General features: G+C 50.2%; 1 protein-coding gene across 10 annotated transcripts in view; it reads right to left on the bottom strand.

The window, feature by feature from the left end:
• Window positions 1–17,500, bottom strand: part of LOC106575459 (arf-GAP with GTPase, ANK repeat and PH domain-containing protein 1) — a 295,680-nt gene that overhangs the window by 217,903 nt on the left and 60,277 nt on the right. For 2 of the 10 annotated variants that reach the window (XM_045698084.1, XM_045698083.1), the window contains exon 1: window positions 9,874–12,034. The exons of 3 other annotated variants lie outside the window; for them this stretch is intronic. In XM_045698084.1, coding sequence (XP_045554040.1) covers window positions 9,874–11,173 — 1,300 coding nt within the window. In that variant the 5' untranslated portion in view covers window positions 11,174–12,034. Of the gene's footprint in view, window positions 1–9,873; window positions 12,374–17,500 lie in introns of those variants that run through there. 5 more of the 10 variants (XM_045698082.1, XM_045698086.1, XM_045698089.1 and 2 more) reach the window with 4 other exon arrangements.

The raw sequence follows: 17,500 nt of genomic DNA, 5'->3' as shown, positions 1-17,500 counted from the left end.
AGAGCCTGCTGGCTAGCTAGCACTCCTCCCTCTCTCTGCAGGGTTAGGTTAGAGCCTGCTGGCTAGCTAGCACTCCTCCCTCTCTCTGCAGGGTTAGATTAGAGCCTGCTGGCTAGCTAGCACTCCTCCCTCTCTCTGCAGGGTTAGGTTAGAGCCTGCTGGCTAGCTAGCACTCCTCCCTCTCTCTGCAGGGTTAGATTAGAGCCTGCTTGCTAGCTAGCACTCCTCCCTCTCTCTGCAGGGTTAGATTAGAGCCTGCTGGCTAGCTAGCACTCCTCCCTCTCTCTGCAGGGTTAGGTTAGAGCCTGCTGGCTAGCTAGCACTCCTCCCTCTCTCTGCAGGGTTAGGTTAGAGCCTGCTGGCTAGCTAGCACTCCTCCCTCTCTCTGCAGGGTTAGGTTAGAGCCTGCTGGCTAGCTAGCACTCCTCCCTCTCTCTGCAGGGTTAGGTTAGAGCCTGCTGGCTAGCTAGCACTCCTCCCTCTCTCTGCAGGGTTAGGTTAGAGCCTGCTGGCTAGCTAGCACTCCTCCCTCTCTCTGCAGGGTTAGGTTAGAGCCTGCTTGCTAGCTAGCACTCCTCCCTCTCTCTGCAGGGTTAGATTAGAGCCTGCTGGCTAGCTAGCACTCCTCCCTCTCTCTGCAGGGTTAGGTTAGATCCTGCTGGCTAGCTAGCACTCCTCCCTCTCTCTCTCTGCAGGGTTAGGTTAGAGCCTGCTGGCTAGCTAGCACTCCTCCATCTCTCTCTCTGCAGGGTTAGGTTAGAGCCTGCTGGCTAGCTAGCACTCCTCCCTCTCTCTGCAGGGTTAGATTAGAGCCTGCTGGCTAGCTAGCACTCCTCCCTCTCTCTGCAGGGTTAGGTTAGAGCCTGCTGGCTAGCTAGCACTCCTCCCTCTCTCTGCAGGGTTAGGTTAGAGCCTGCTGGCTAGCTAGCACTCCTCCCTCTCTCTCTCTGCAGGGTTAGGTTAGAGCCTGCTGGCTAGCTAGCACTCCTCCATCTCTCTCTCTGCAGGGTTAGGTTAGAGCCTGCTGGCTAGCTAGCACTCCTCCCTCTCTCTGCAGGGTTAGGTTAGAGCCTGCTGGCTAGCTAGCACTCCTCCCTCTCTCTGCAGGGTTAGGTTAGAGCCTGCTGGCTAGCTAGCACTCCTCCCTCTCTCTGCAGGGTTAGGTTAGAGCCTGCTGGCTAGCTAGCACTCCTCCCTCTCTCTGCAGGGTTAGATTAGAGCCTGCTGGCTAGCTAGCACTCCCCCCTCTCTCTGCAGGGTTAGATTAGAGCCTGCTGGCTAGCTAGCACTCCTCCCTCTCTCTGCAGGGTTAGGTTAGAGCCTGCTGGCTAGCTAGCACTCCTCCCTCTCTCTGCAGGGTTAGGTTAGAGGAGAGAGGAGAGGGGGAAAGGAGGAGAGAGGAGAGGGGGAAAGGAGGAGTGGGGGAAAGGAGGAGTGGGGGAAAGGAGGAGAGAGGAGAGGGGGAAAGGAGGAGTGGGGGGAAAGGAGGAGAGGGGGAAAGGAGGAGAGAGGAGAGGGGGAAAGGAGGAGAGGGGGAAAGGAGGAGAGAGGGAGAGGGGGAAAGGAGGAGAGAGGGAAAGGAGGAGAGAGGGAAAGGAGGAGAGAGGGAAAGGAGGAGAGAGGGAAAGGAGGAGAGGGGGAAAGGAGGAGTGGGGGAAAGGAGGAGAGGGGGAAAGGAGGAGTGGGGGAAAGGAGGAGAGAGGAGTGGGGGAAAGGAGGAGAGAGGAGTGGGGGAAAGGAGGAGAGAGGAGAGGGGGAAAGGAGGAGAGAGAGAGGGGGAAAGGAGGAGAGAGGGGGAAAGGAGGAGAGAGGAGAGGGGGAAAGGAGGAGAGACGAGTGGGGGAAAGGAGGAGAGAGGAGAGGGGGAAAGGAGGAGAGAGGAGAGGGGGAAAGGAGGAGAGGAGAGAGGGAAAGGAGGAGAGGAGACAGGGCAGTTGTACGCTGGCTGTGAAGGCTCGACCTCCCAACAATGCTCCCCCTAACACACACACCGCCCCATGCATGCTCTTTAACCCCACGATGACCCCTGTGAAGGCTACCACAGGGCGACAGCGTCCAGCTAATAAGCACAGAGGGGCTCTGTGTGTGTCCTACTCAACCAAACACAGTGGAGGGACAGCTCAGAAGGTCTAGGGCAAGACCACACACACACAGCATGAATCATAAGAGATTTGGCCAAGAGCAAGAGAACAAAGAATCCAAGACCATCAAAAACCAGTCTCTCCTCTCCTGGGGGAATCAAGATCTGGAAAGGTGCTGTTAAGTCACAGAGAGGGCTGCCAGGTGTTACAGTAGGACTATGTTATGTTCCCTGGCTGTGTTGGTTCTACTGGCTGCTGCTGCTGATGCTACACTGGCTGCTGCTGCTGCTGCTACACTGGCTGCTGCTGCTGCTGCTACACTGGCTGCTGCTGCTGCTGCTACACTGGCTGCTGCTACACTGGCTGCTGCTACACTGGCTGCTGCTGCTGCTGCTGCTACACTGGCTGCTGCTGCTGCTGCTACACTGGCTGCTGCTGCTGCTGCTACACTGGCTGCTGCTGCTGCTGCTGCTACACTGGCTGCTGCTGCTGCTGCTACACTGGCTGCGGCTGCTGCTGCTGCTACACTGGCTGCTGCTGCTGCTGCTGCTACACTGGCTGCTGCTGCTGCTGCTGCTACACTGGCTGCTGCTGCTGCTGCTGCTACACTGGCTGCTGCTGCTGCTGCTGCACACTGGCTGCTGCTGCTGCTGCTGCTACACTGGCTGCTGCTGCTGCTGCTGCTACACTGGCTGCTGCTGCTGCTGCTGCTACACTGGCTGCTGCTGCTGCTGCTGCTACACTGGCTGCCGCTGCTGCTGCTGCTGCACACTGGCTGCTGCTGCTGCTGCTGCTACACTGGCTGCCGCTGCTACACTGGCTGCCGCTGCTGCCGGCTGCCGCTGCTGCTGCCACACTGGCTGCTGCTGCTGCTGCTGCTGCTACACTGGCTGCTGCTGCTGCTGCTGCTGCTACACTGGCTGCTGCTGCTGCTGCTGCTGCTACACTGGCTGCTGCTGCTGCTGCTGCTGCTACACTGGCTGCTGCTGCTGCTGCTGCTGCTACACTGGCTGCCGCTGCTGCTGCTGCTGCTACACCGGCTGCCGCTGCCGCTGCTGCTACACTGGCTGCCGCTGCTGCTGCTGCCACACTGGCTGCTGCTGCTGCCGCTACACTGGCTGCTGCTGCTGCTGCTGCTACCACTGGCTGCTGCCGCTGCTGCTGCTGCTGCTACACTGGCTGCTGCTGCCACCTGCTGCCGCTGCTACACTGGCTGCTGCTGCTGCCTGGCTGCTGCTGCTGCTACACTGGCTGCTGCTGCTGCTGCTACACTGGCTGCTGCTGCTGCTGCTGCTACACTGGCTGCTGCTGCTGCTGCTGCTGACACTGGCTGCTGCTGCTGCTGCTGCTGCTACACTGGCTGCTGCTGCTGCTGCTGCTGCTACACTGGCTGCTGCTGCTGCTGCTGCTGCTACACTGGCTGCTGCTGCTGCTGCTACACGGGCTGCTGCTGCTGCTACACTGGCTGCCGCTGCTGCTACACTGGCTGCTGCTGCTGCCTGGCTGCTGCTACACTGGCTGCTGCCGCTGCTGCTGCTGCTACACTGGCTGCTGCTGCTGCCACACTGGCTGCCGCTGCTGCACACCGGCTGCTGCTGCTGCTACACTGGCTGCTGCTGCTGCTGCTGCTACACTGGCTGCTGCTGCTGCTGCTGCTACACTGGCTGCTGCTGCTGCTACACTGGCTGCTGCTGCTGCTACACTGGCTGCTGCTGCTGCTACACTGGCTGCTGCTGCTGCTGCTGCTACACTGGCTGCTGCTGCTGCTGCTACACTGGCTGCTGCTGCTGCTACACTGGCTGCTGCTGCTGCTACACTGGCTGCTGCTGCTGCTACACTGGCTGCTGCTGCTGCTACACTGGCTGCTGCTGCTGCTACACTGGCTGCTGCTGCTGCTACACTGGCTGCTGCTGCTGCTACACTGGCTGCTCTGCTCCCCCACTGTCACTGCTATGGTTAGTTATCTGTTCAGGCTGGTGATTTCTCCAGTCCTGACTCCATGTCTCTCTACACAGCCTGAACAGGCCAGTGGACTCATTACTGCACAGAGACTCAGAGACAGAGTTAGAAACACACAGAGGGAGGAAAAGAGACAGACAGCAGATACAGAGAAACAGACACGAGCATGCGCACAGACACACACGATGTATGCTCTGCTGGTCACAGCAACTGTTTAAATAAGAAAAAGTGAGGTCAAGGTGGAGAACATATACACTGACCTGGACTGACTGACATCACAATAAAGACCTGGACTGACTTATACACTGACCTGGACTGACTGACATCACAATAAAGACCTGGACTGACTTATACACTGACCTGGACTGACTGACATCACAATAAAGACCTGGACTGACTGACATCACAATAAAGACCTGGACTGACTGACATCACAATAAAGACCTGGACTGACTGACATCACAATAAAGACCTGGACTGACTGACAACACAATAAAGACCTGGACTGACTGACAACACAATAAAGACCTGGACTGACTGACATCACAATAAAGACCTGGACTGACTGACATCACAATAAAGACCTGGACTGACTGACATCACAATAAAGACCTGGACTGACTGACATCACAATAAAGACCTGGACTGACTGACAACACAATAAAGACCTGGACTGACTGACATCACAATAAAGACCTGGACTGACTGACATCACAATAAAGACCTGGACTGACTGACATCACAATAAAGACCTGGACTGACTGACATCACAATAAAGACCTGGACTGACTGACATCACAATAAAGACCTGGACTGACTGACAACACAATAAAGACCTGGACTGACTGACAACACAATAAAGACCTGGACTGACTGACAACACAATAAAGACCTGGACTGACTGACATCACAATAAAGACCTGGACTGACTGACATCACAATAAAGACCTGGACTGACTGACATCACAATAAAGACCTGGACTGACTGACATCACAATAAAGACCTGGACTGACTGACATCACAATAAAGACCTGGACTGACTGACAACACAATAAAGACCTGGACTGACTGACATCACAATAAAGACCTGGACTGACTGACATCACAATAAAGACCTGGACTGACTGACATCACAATAAAGACCTGGACTGACTGACATCACAATAAAGACCTGGACTGACTGACAACACAATAAAGACCTGGACTGACTGACATCACAATAAAGACCTGGACTGACTGACATCACAATAAAGACCTGGACTGACTGACAACACAATAAAGACCTGGACTGACTGACAACACAATAAAGACCTGGACTGACTGACATCACAATAAAGACCTGGACTGACTGACATCACAATAAAGACCTGGACTGACTGACATCACAATAAAGACCTGGACTGACTTATACACTGACCTGGAGTGACTGACAACACAATAAAGACCTGGACTGACTGAGAGCCAGGCCAATCTAAAGGAGATCCTCCCCGGAACAGAAGAGAGCCAGGCCAAACTAGTGGAGATCCTCCCCGGAACAGAAGAGAGCCAGGCCAAACTAGTGGAGATCCTCCCCGGAACAGAAGAGAGCCAGGCCAAACGAGTGGAGATCCTCCCCAGAACAGAAGAGAGCCAGGCCAAACTAGTGGAGAACCTCCCCGGAACAGAAGAGAGCCAGGCCAAACTAGTGGAGATCCTCCCCAGAACAGAAGAGAGCCAGGCCAAACTAGTGGAGATCCTCCCCGGAACAGAAGAGAGCCAGGCCAAACTAGTGGAGATGCTCCCTGGAACAGAAGAGAGCCAGGCCAAACTAGTGGAGAACCTCCCCGAACAGAAGAGAGCCAGGCCAAACTAGTGGAGAACCTCCCCAGAACAGAAGAGCCAGGCCAAACTAATGGAGAACCTCCCCGGAACAGAAGAGAGCCAGGCCAAACTAATGGAGAACCTCCCCGGAACAGAAGAGCCAGGCCAAACTAGTGGAGAACCTCCCCGGAACAGAAGAGAGCCAGGCCAAACTAGTGGAGAACCTCCCCAGAACAGAAGAGCCAGGCCAAACTAGTGGAGAACCTCCCCAGAACAGAAGAGCCAGGCCAAACTAATGGAGAACCTCCCCGGAACAGAAGAGAGCCAGGCCAAACTAGTGGAGATCCTCCCCGGAACAGAAGAGAGCCAGGCCAAACTAGTGGAGATCCTCCCCGGAACAGAAGAGAGCCAGGCCAAACTAGTGGAGATCCTCCCGGAACAGAAGAGAGCCAGGCCAAACTAGTGGAGATCCTCCCCGGAACAGAAGAGAGCCAGGCCAAACTAGTGGAGATCCTCCCCGGAACAGAAGAGAGCCAGGCCAAACTAGTGGAGAACCTCCCCGGAACAGAAGAGAGCCAGGCCAAACTAGTGGAGAACCTCCCCGGAACAGAAGAGAGCCAGGCCAAACTAGTGGAGAACCTCCCCGGAACAGAAGAGAGCCAGGCCAAACTAGTGGAGAACCTCCCCGGAACAGAAGAGAGCCAGGCCAAACTAGTGGAGAACCTCCCCGGAACAGAAGAGAGCCAGGCCAAACTAGTGGAGAACCTCCCCGGAACAGAAGAGAGCCAGGCCAAACTAGTGGAGAACCTCCCCGGAACAGAAGAGAGCCAGGCCAAACTAGTGGAGATGACAGCTGCAGGAATCTAGTAGATTCAACATCAATCCCCCCTTGGCCACAGTCCTAACTGGATATTACTCCTATTATACCCATTGTGGGAGTGGGTCTCAGATAACACCACTGCAGTAGTCACAGTGTGTGTGTGTGTGTGTGTGTGTGTGTGTGTGTGTGTGTGTGTGTGTGTGTGTGTGTGTGTGTGTGTGTGTGTGTGTGTGTTTCAGGGTGAGTGAGAGAGAGAGACAAAAGAGAGAAAAAGAAGAGGGTGCTCAGGAGAGAGAGAGATCAAAGGAGTTGTAACTAAAAAGACTAGCTTCATCTCAGCCAGTTAACAGGCACTGAGCTGCAAGTCAAATGAGCCCCTCTGATGTGTGTGTATGTATGCATGCATGTGCGTATAACAAAATAGATGAGTGAGTAATATATCAGAGTGACTGAGTAAATGACTGTTTATCTGCATGAAGCTCTGTGAGGGTGAGTGGGAGAGAGGAGCGACTCCTCTGTGAGGGTGAGTGGGAGAGAGGAGCGACTCCTCTGTGAGGGTGAGTGGGAGAGAGGAGCGACTCCTCTGTGAGGGTGAGTGGGAGAGAGGAGCGACTCCTCTGTGAGGGTGAGTGGGAGAGAGGAGCGACTCCTCTGTGAGAGTGAGTAGGAGAGAGGAACGACTCCTCTGTGAGAGTGAGTAGGAGAGAGGAACGACTCCTCTGTGAGAGTGAGTAGGAGAGAGGAACGACTCTCTGTGGGAGGAAATAGGAGAGAGGAACGACTCTCTGTGAGAGGAAATAGGAGAGAGGAACGACTCTCTGTGAGAGGAAATAGGAGAGAGGAACGACTCTCTGTGAGAGGAAATAGGAGAGAGGAACGACTCTCTGTGAGAGGAAATAGGAGAGAGGAACGACTCTCTGTGAGAGGGAGTAGGAGAGAGGAACGACTCTCTGTGAGAGGGAGTAGGAGAGAGGAACGACTCTCTGTGAGAGGAAATAGGAGAGAGGAACGACTCTCTGTGAGAGGAAATAGGAGAGAGGAACGACTCTCTGTGAGGGTGAGTAGGAGAGAGGAACGACTCTCTGTGAGGGTGAGTAGGAGAGAGGAACGACTCTCTGTGAGGGTGAGTAGGAGAGAGGAACGACTCTCTGTGAGGGTGAGTAGGAGAGAGGAACGACTCTCTGTGAGGGTGAGTAGGAGAGAGGAACGACTCTCTGTGAGGGTGAGTAGGAGAGAGGAACGACTCTCTGTGAGGGTGAGTAGGAGAGAGGAACGACTCTCTGTGAGGGTGAGTAGGAGAGAGGAACGACTCTCTGTGAGGGTGAGTAGGAGAGAGGAACGACTCTGTGAGAGGGAGTAGGAGAGAGGAACGACTCTCTGTGAGGGGGAGTAGGAGAGAGGAACGACTCTCTGTGAGAGGGAGTAGGAGAGAGGAACGACTCTCTGTGAGGGGGAATAGGAGAGAGGAACACTCACCAGGCTGCCTTTTGACACACATGTCCTTCACATTACTTCTGCATGACTGTGGATGTAGGTCATACACCCCTAACACACACTCACATTCCCTCCCTCTATAACCTGCCTTCCATATACACCCACCCATACCTGTCACCATTAACTAGTTAGAGGGAGGTGGGGCTGGGCGAGGCCAGAGGGAAGTGGGGCTGGGCGAGGCCAGAGGGAAGTGGGGCTGGGCGAGGCCAGAGGGAAGTGGGGCTGGGCGAGGCCAGAGGGAGGTGGGGCAGGGCGAGGCCAGAGGGAAGTGGGGCTGGGCGAGGCCAGAGGGAAGTGGGGCTGGGCGAGGCCAGAGGGAAGTGGGGCTGGGCGAGGCCAGAGGGAAGTGGGGCTGGGCGAGGCCAGAGGGAAGTGGGGCTGGGCGAGGCCAGAGGGAGGTGGGGCAGGGCGAGGCCAGAGGGAGGTGGGGCAGGGCGAGGCCAGAGGGAGATTTAATGGACTTTGATGACACCGTCCCTGATACGGATAGGGGGGCATCCACATTGCCGGAATTCCTGAGACCCCCTTGAAGTGGGAACTGGCCAATAACAATACAGGGAGTCAAGAGCCTGATGTTTTTAGGGTTCTGCAGTCAGCCACCCAATCAGAGAGGGCCTCTGGCCATACAGACAGAGGAAGACTAAAGTGAGTCGCCAGCTCTAAATGGAACACACTTCCTCTATCATATCACACTTTCCACAAGTGGAAGAGGATGCAGAGGTGTGTGTGTGTGGAGTGTGTGAGGGAGAGATACAGCAAGCAGATGAATCAGTCGGTAGCTGCGGATTAAAACATCCTTCTCTTCATGTTTGTGCCACCTGCACATTTTCCCTCACAGATGTATGTAGATAGACTGAAGAACTGCCAGCCTTCCTACAAGCCATAGACACCTCAGACAACAGCAGTAGACTGACTGACTATCTGAACCTCAGACAACAGCAGTAGACTGACTGACTGACTATCTGAACCTCAGACAACAGCAGTAGACTGACTGACTGACTGACTATCTGAACCTCAGACAACAGCAGTAGACTGACTATCTGAACCTCAGACAACAGCAGTAGACTGACTATCTGAACCTCAGACAACAGCAGTAGACTGACTAACTATCTGAACCTCAGACAACAGCAGTAGACTGACTGACTATCTGAACCTCAGACAACAGCAGTAGACTGACTGACTATCTGAACCTCAGACAACAGCAGTAGACTGACTGACTATCTGAACCTCAGACAACAGCAGTAGACTGACTATATGAACCTCAGACAACAGCAGTAGACTGACTATATGAACCTCAGACAACAGCAGTAGACTGACTATATGAACCTCAGACAACAGCAGTAGACTGACTATATGAACCTCAGACAACAGCAGTAGACTATAATGAAAGATAAACGCCAGCAGTAGGCATCAGAGAGACAGGAGAAACATCACCCTCCTGTCCTAAACAAATAATGGTCTTCTACCGTCAAACAGAGAGGTATCCTGGCCCTTCACCCCTCTGCTCTACAAACAGCAGAGACGGAGAGATGTAGAGGAAGGCAGAGAGAGAGAGGCAGAGAGAGAGAGGCAGAGAGAGGGGAGAGGTGCAGGCCAAAAACAATCCGTGGACCGTTTTGAGCATATCTGAAAGGACACTGTAGCTACAACTGGTTGTGTGTGTGTGTGTGTGTGTGTGTGTGTGTGTGTGTGTGTGTGTAAAGAAAAGCATCCTTTACCCTCTGACGACAGGCCTCCTCCTCCGTTAACACTCTCTGTGCTGGACTGGGAGTAGGCCATGGGGCCGCTCATCTTCCCCTTCCTGAGGGAGCGGTTAGTGCTGGGGCTGCCCACCGGAGTGGAGGTAGACACCATCCCTCCATCCTTCCTGGAGAAGATACCGCTGAAGAACCTGACCAGCCGCCGGTCCGAGCCACTGGAGCGGGAGCCAGTGCCTCTCAGAAACCCCTCCTTCTCTGACACACTCTTCATGGAAAGGGTGATCAGATCGCTGTTGTCCAATGTGCGGTTTTTGCCTCTCGCTCGTTCCCAGCGGCTCAGCTCTGTCATTGAGTCAGTCTTGTTAAGGACAGCCCCGACTTCTAACGTGTTTCGTTTAGGCGGTCCCGTCTCGCCGTAAGCCGGGTTCTGGAGGACTGTGGACTGGGGGGTCTGGTTGTGGTCCCCGGCTGTTCCTTCCCCGCGGCCGACGCACCCGGAGCTGCTGTGGTGCTTGTCTTTGGAGAGGGCCCGGATGCGGAGGAGTTCGCCACCCGACCAGTGGCGGAAACTGAAGCTCCGGCGAAGCAGGCTGGGGTGGCTTTTCAGTGGCGGGGTCTCAGGAGAGGCCTTGGCGGCTCTTTCGTTACTTTTGGATGCACACAACTTGTCCTTACCACCGTCCCCATTAGTTGGAGCATCACTGCCCTTGTCCTCTGTGCTCTTGGCTTTCAGAAGACTTTTCTTCTTATCAACACTCCCATTCTCACCGTTGAAAGCAGATGTTGTCACGGTTTTTTCAGTCTCAGTGCAAATATCCACCTTAAGCCTCGAGTCAGTTTCTGCGCTTTCCTGTGTCCAGCTTATCCCCTGTGATTTCTTCTGACTCTGTGGTGACATGGTCTCCTCTGAGGCCTGGCTGTTGTTACCATGCTCTGTGGAGGGGCTAGTGGCAGTTTCCTTCAACTCTTTATGCAACTGATGCGCCTTTTTCATTTTCATTTTTCCAAGTTCTAACTGTCCGGTGCTGAATGTCCTGAAATTTCTCATGTAGTTGTGTGAGTGGAACTCGTCGCTTTCATCCTCAACTTCCTTCAGCTCCTCCAGCAGACAACTCCTCTGGAGCTCCGAGGAGACCTCGCGACGGTAAGCGCCCACTTTGGGGTTCTCGAGACGTCGTGGTCCAGAGCTCCCGCAGCTAACCCCATCCTCCTCCTCCAAGCTCTCTTTCTTTACCAAGGTGAGAGAGATCCGGTACACTGTTTTCCTTTGTGGCGTTCCTCGCTCCATCCTTTCTATATTACCGTCAAGAAGGTACATTCTCTAGGGACATGAACTGAAATGGGAGCTACTGAATAGGCTACACGAGTGGGACAGACGTTACTTTGAATGGAAAAATGACTTCCAGACACTGGTCATTTAATGTCGTCTAGTAATAAGGAAGTAATAGTAGGCTATTTGTAATGATACTATAATTAAACGAATACTATAATAAATTAGTTACACTACTAAACTAATATTAAATATCAAAACAATTTACTTATCCAGATGTGCAAAAAGGCATGAGAATTCGACGCAGGAAATGAATTCCTTTCACATCCCGGTGGATTTATAAACTGGCAACAAATATAATGTAGCAACTAAACAAGCACAGCGTCTTCATTTAGGGCATGTCCGGCTTCTCTCACTCTCAAAATGCATCGCTTGTGCAAAAAATGCCCACGGTTCTTTACGAGACTGCAGTCGCTTACAGAGTCATTTGTTTTCACAGCAAACAAATCTATAAATATTCCTGGTTCCGTCAGCAGAGTGTCCGGGTGTATTGCTTCAAGATCCACCACGACAGTATTCCCATTACTGTAGAATAATATTATTCCAACGCTGTATTCCTCCAAGCGAAGTGAGCGCGTTGTCTCCCATTGTGTTGGCGCGCATCACCCGCAGCGAAGCCAGCTTGCCTTACGAACATTGATTTAGTGGTTTTGTTTTCAACCCCAGTGTCCGATTGTGATTGAAATGGGGGATTTATAGCCTAAACCAAGCTTCCCCAATCCCTCACTCACACACGGTTATCCTGAGAACGCGAGGAAACGTAGCCACGGTCCCATATCCTTTTCCCCCCTCCACCTCTCTCCTCACTTCACACTCAAGAGGGACACGGATCATCCAGCAAGAACCCAGGATTAGAAGCAAAACACGAATCGGATTTTAAACATGGAATGGAACTTATTCACAGACGGATTGCTGGCGTTTCAAAACGGTTTATTCAGATATTACGAGTAATGTAGGGTTGCACAGGCCTCTACAATAAACAAAAGCCGTGTTTCAATGAAGAATTTTAAATATGTGTAACAACTGTGTATTTACATAGGAACTAGGCTTATACTGTATATATGAGAACCACAGCAGTAATATATACCTACAAAGAACAGTCTGGTTCATTTAGAGATAAAACAACCACGGGAGAAAATGAGACATTGTGGCATTGATTTCACCTACGTCCAAGGTCGATTGGACACGGTTATCAACACAAGGCTATCAGGTTGCTCAAAACAAACATTGGGAAACTCCATTCCGGGATTTGCAGCATCTCAGTGCTTCTCATTTAGAGGAGTGGCTTGTGCTTCTCTCTCTGTCCATCAGGGTCTGTAAACCCACCTGGGCTGCCCCACCGATACTACTAGCGCCATGAGGATCAACGAAAGTGATATTACCAAAAAGTGAAACTATGGAATGATAACAATGACTACAACAGACTGATAACATTTCCAAACATCAATATTCAAAAGAGCTGTGCTCACTGCTGATAGACATTGTGTGGACATTGTAGAATTTAGCTGTATTGCTTCAAGGCTATTCTAGTCAACCAATTTGGCAGAAGCCTGAAAAACGAGTCTACAAGGAAAACAAAATACTGATATAACTGGGTACAGTCCTTGAGAAGAATTGTCAAAAGTGAACCCTTATCAAATATGCTAATTGATACGGTCCAACCATTCACGGTTAGAATCATAGTTTGTCATGCACTTAGCTAAACTACTGTACATCACAACTCATTTCCTGACCAAACCGAATCCGCGCGTATGTTGATTGTGTCTATCCCCACTAGAAGCGTTTAGGACAAGCAGGTTAAATAACCAAAACTAACTGTGAAACGAACTTATATATATAGTATTTGTCAAAAGTGTGGACACACCTATGCATTCAAGGGTTTTTCTTTATTTTCTACATTGTAGAATAATAGTGAAGACATCAAAACTATGAAATAACAAACATGGAATCATGCAGTAACCACAAAAAGTGTTAAACAAATCAAAATATATTTTATATTTCAAATTCTTCAAAGTAGACACCCTTTGCCTTGACAGCTTTGCACACTCTTGGCATTCTCTGAACCAGCTTCATGAGGTAGTCACCTGGAATGCATTTCAATTAACAGGTGTGCCTCAATTTCAAAGTTAATTTGTGGAATTTCTTTCCTTCTTAATGCGTTTGAGTCAATCAGTTGTGTTGTGACAACGTAGGGGTGGTATACAGAAGATAGCCCTATTTGGTAAAAGACCAAGTCCATATTATGGAAAGAACAGCTCAAATAAGCAAAGAGAAATGACAGTCCATCATTACTTTAAGACATGAAGGTCAGTCAATCCGGAAAAAAGTTGAATGTTTCTTCAAGTGCAGTCGCAAAAACCATCATGTGCTATGATGAAACTGTCTCTCATGAGGACCGCCACAGGAAAGGAAAACCCACAATAAACAGTTAACATTAGTTGATTGATGCTTTTAGTGAGAGGTTTAATGCTTCAATAATTTTCATTATATAAATAAGCACGTTTAATTTTGTCTGGCTTGCCGTTCGAAATAAAGTAAATATTTTTTGATCAAATAATTTTAACTGTTCAGGGTAAGCAGGGCCATAAGTAAATAGGTAAACTGGGATATGACTAAAGAATTAATCAGGGTGACTTTTCCACAAATCGACAGGTATTTACCTTTCCATGGTGGCAAGACCTTATCTATTTTTGCTAATTTTCTGTTCAAATTTGTTGTAGTTAGTTCCTTTACTTCTTTAGGGATTTGAATACCGAGTATGTCCACTTCAACAACGTCAGATCATTTTATTGGTCAACTACACGGTAATGTCAAAGTAGTATTTTTTTGTGATCCAATACATAATATGGTCCACTTATCATAGTTTGGTTGTAATCCTGAGGTTAGAAAAATGATCTAGATCCTATATGAGGCTGTGCAGGGATCTAGATTGCGGATTTAAGAGGGAATTTGAGTCGCCAGCGTACAATGACACGTTTGTTTTTAAGCCCTGGCTTTCTAGCCCCTCTATATTATTGTTGGATCTGATTTCAAGAGCCAACATTTCGATGGCCATAATAAATAGATATGCCGACAGTGGACAACCTTGTTTTACCAACTATATTCATTTGGGGAGAGTTCGAAACACATGAAACATTCATGGACATTTAGCTAGCTTGCTGTTGCTAGCTCATTCATCCTGGGAGATAAACATTGGGCTGTTATTTTACCTGAAATGCATAAATGGTCCTTGCTGGATCTTTGTAGAATTTTGAGTCACACAAAATGATGTGTCCTCTACTCCGACAACTAATCCACAGATAAAAGAGGAAACCTAGTACGTTTTTAGCTAGTTTTCTTTGATGAATCTCTCCTCATTCATTCTTCTTCTGTGGATCTTATATGGCGGTTGGCCACCAACTGGTCTGGAGTGTGGACATCGTTCATTTTTTAAATGACACACATGGGTATGTGCTCGTAAAAAACAATGAGTAGATGGGAGAGGCGGGACTTGCAACCAAGTTCTATTTTACCGCCTGGCTACACAGACGTCCATTGACGCACACTAGCAGTTTGGATGAAATTATTGAATAACATGTATATGTGTACATTTATTTTGCAACGCTCTCTCACGCCACACAGGCGGTTTGGTCAGCATGTAATAGAACGGTCATGCCTTGGCAGTCACACACACAAGATTTTCAATTCAGCACTTCTCCCAGCCTTCAGTCAGCAACTCTTTCATCCTCTCTCTCCCCCCTCCCCACACTCCCTCGCCTTTTGCCCTCTCTCCCCCCTTCGTCCTTTCTCCTCCCCTCCTGTTTCCTCCTCTCCCCCACCCTTTCCCCACTCACCCTTTCCCCCCACCTCTCCATTTCTCCCCCCTCTCCCTCACCCATTTCCCCCAGCCTGCCTCCCCTCCCTCACCCAGTTTCCCCAGCCTCTCCCCTGGTCTCAAGGGAAGGGGCTGGTGTTGGAGATTACTTTCCTTATCTCAACCCTAAATCCCCCTCGTCTTCCTTTCGCTTTCAACTTCTCTCTGCTTGACATTTATGGATCATTATTTACAGCAAGGGAGATTACAGCAAGTTGATCAGCTCCTATATGCCCTGTGTCCATCCACACACACACACACCTCCCATGGCATCTTCATCTTTCTCCCTGCTAGTCCTTTCATTCCCCTCTGTCTGCCTCCTCACTTTTACTGAAGACAGGAAAGTAAACCTATACAACATCAACAGGTCCAGTCAGCCTACAGCTTGACCAGACTACCAATGCCTCCAAACCAGTGTGTTTCCAAGTCAGAGAGCCTATTTGTAACAGACAGAAACACCACATTGAATTGACTGGTTTGATTACTAGCTTTAAAAGCATATGGGTTATTGTTAAGTTGCACTTTTCTACATCACTGTAACCGCTGCCATTTTGACAGCGACAAAGCGCTCCAGTCCCACCAGCCAGGCGACCTATTGGGTGAGCGCAGCCCACGTGGCAGCCAGGCAGAGAGAGAAGGTACAGTACACACCCAACCGTATTGTCTGCAAAGAACCGACTGACTAAACACACCTCATCACAGCCCAGCTCTGGCTGTTACAAGCAGCTAGACACCTTAACAGGGGTGTAAAAACAATCGATAGGCCAGCAATTCAAGCATGGCATCAAAAATATATTTTATTAAGCCTAAAAAAAATGTAACAATGTATTTCACTTATTAAGCTAGTAGCTACCATGAACCTGAGGCTGGGCGTGTTCTACAACAGCAAAGCAGACTGAGGCAGAAAGTAACAGAGTGACTCTACTGTGACAATGCTGCCATCTGCATGCAGTACCTGAAGTCTAGTCAATCAATTATCAGCATTTTGGCAGATTTGAAATTCACCATTTGAGTTCCAAGACAACAGCACGGTCAGTGACGACAATATCAGGAAGTAACACTGACAGGACACCACCATCTGCACTGCAGCCAAGCAACATAATGACTTTCACAGACACTTTGTCCAACATAACTTTTACAACGTTACATAATCTGAAATGAATCTGACTCTCAATTCCAAACATGCTCGAAGCACTTGGTATATTTTGTCAAGGATTACGTCGTCTCCCCCTCTTATCTGAGAACACAGGGTTCGGTCTAGGCCTGATCTCTCCCAAATAACACACTTGGTGGTACGCATGCTGAAACAATACAAATATATCCGTCTCAAAGCGCATGTGTGTGTGTGTGTGTGTGTGTGTGTGTGTGTGTGTGTGTGTGTGTGTGTGTGTGTGTGTGTGTGTGTGTGGATTCTCAGAGACAGTACAGACTGTGCTGTACTTATTCATAGTCTTAAAAGACAAAGGGGTTTGATCATTGCGGCCCAGACCATGAAAGCTGACTCAATGAAATAATGTTTGAAGTGCGCAGGAGAAGGAAGGGAGTTGAGAGGATAGGAGAGATGGAAGTGTCGCACCTGTCCTCTAGGCAGGAGTGTACACTATGCCCTCCACCACAATATAGTATGCATTCTTTGGGAATGTTGACAGTGAAAAATACATATGATGAGCTGTATGTGTGACGAGTCCCACAGCTCAGCAAAAGGCATCTTCTTTATAAAAACTGACAGACTGACGTTTTTAGATAAGGAACCAAATACACTATATGGCCAAAAGTATGTGGACACCCCATCAAATGAGTTTATTCCGCCATTTGCTGACAGGTGAATCAAATTGAGCACACAGCCATGCAATCTCCATAGACAAACTTTGGCAGTAGAATGGCTCTTACTGAAGAGCTCAGTGACTTTGAACGTGGCACCGTCATAGGATGCCACCTATCCAACAAGTCAGTTCATCAGATTTCTGCCAGCTGCCCCGGTCAACTGGAAGTGCTGTTATTGTGAAGTGGAAATGTCTAGGAGCAACAACGGCTCAGCAGCGAAGTGATAGGCCACACTAGCTCACAGAACAGGACCGCCAAGAGCTGAAGTGCGTAAAAATCACTCAACACCCACTACCGAGTTCCAAACTGCCTCTGGAAGCAACGTCAGCACAATAACTGTTTGTTGACAATAAATGTTCATCGGGAGCGTCATGAAATGGGTTTCCATGGTCAAGCAGCAGCACACAACCCTAATATCACCATGTGCAATGCCAAGCGTCGGTTGGAGTGGTGTAAAGCTCGCTGCCATTGGACTCTGGAGCAGTGGAAACACATTCTCTGGAGTGATGAATCACGCTTCACCATCTGGAAGACCGACGGACGAATCTGGGTTTGGCGGATGGCAAGAGAGCGCTACCTGCCCAAATGCATAGTGCCAACTGTAAAGTTTGGTTGAGGAGGAATAATGTTCTGGGGCT

Source organism: Salmo salar, chromosome ssa16 (genome assembly GCF_905237065.1).
Source record: "Salmo salar chromosome ssa16, Ssal_v3.1, whole genome shotgun sequence".
Lineage (NCBI taxonomy): Eukaryota > Metazoa > Chordata > Actinopteri > Salmoniformes > Salmonidae > Salmo > Salmo salar.
Note: the sequence above shows the minus strand (reverse complement) of the source record. Positions and strands in the feature narration are given on the sequence as shown.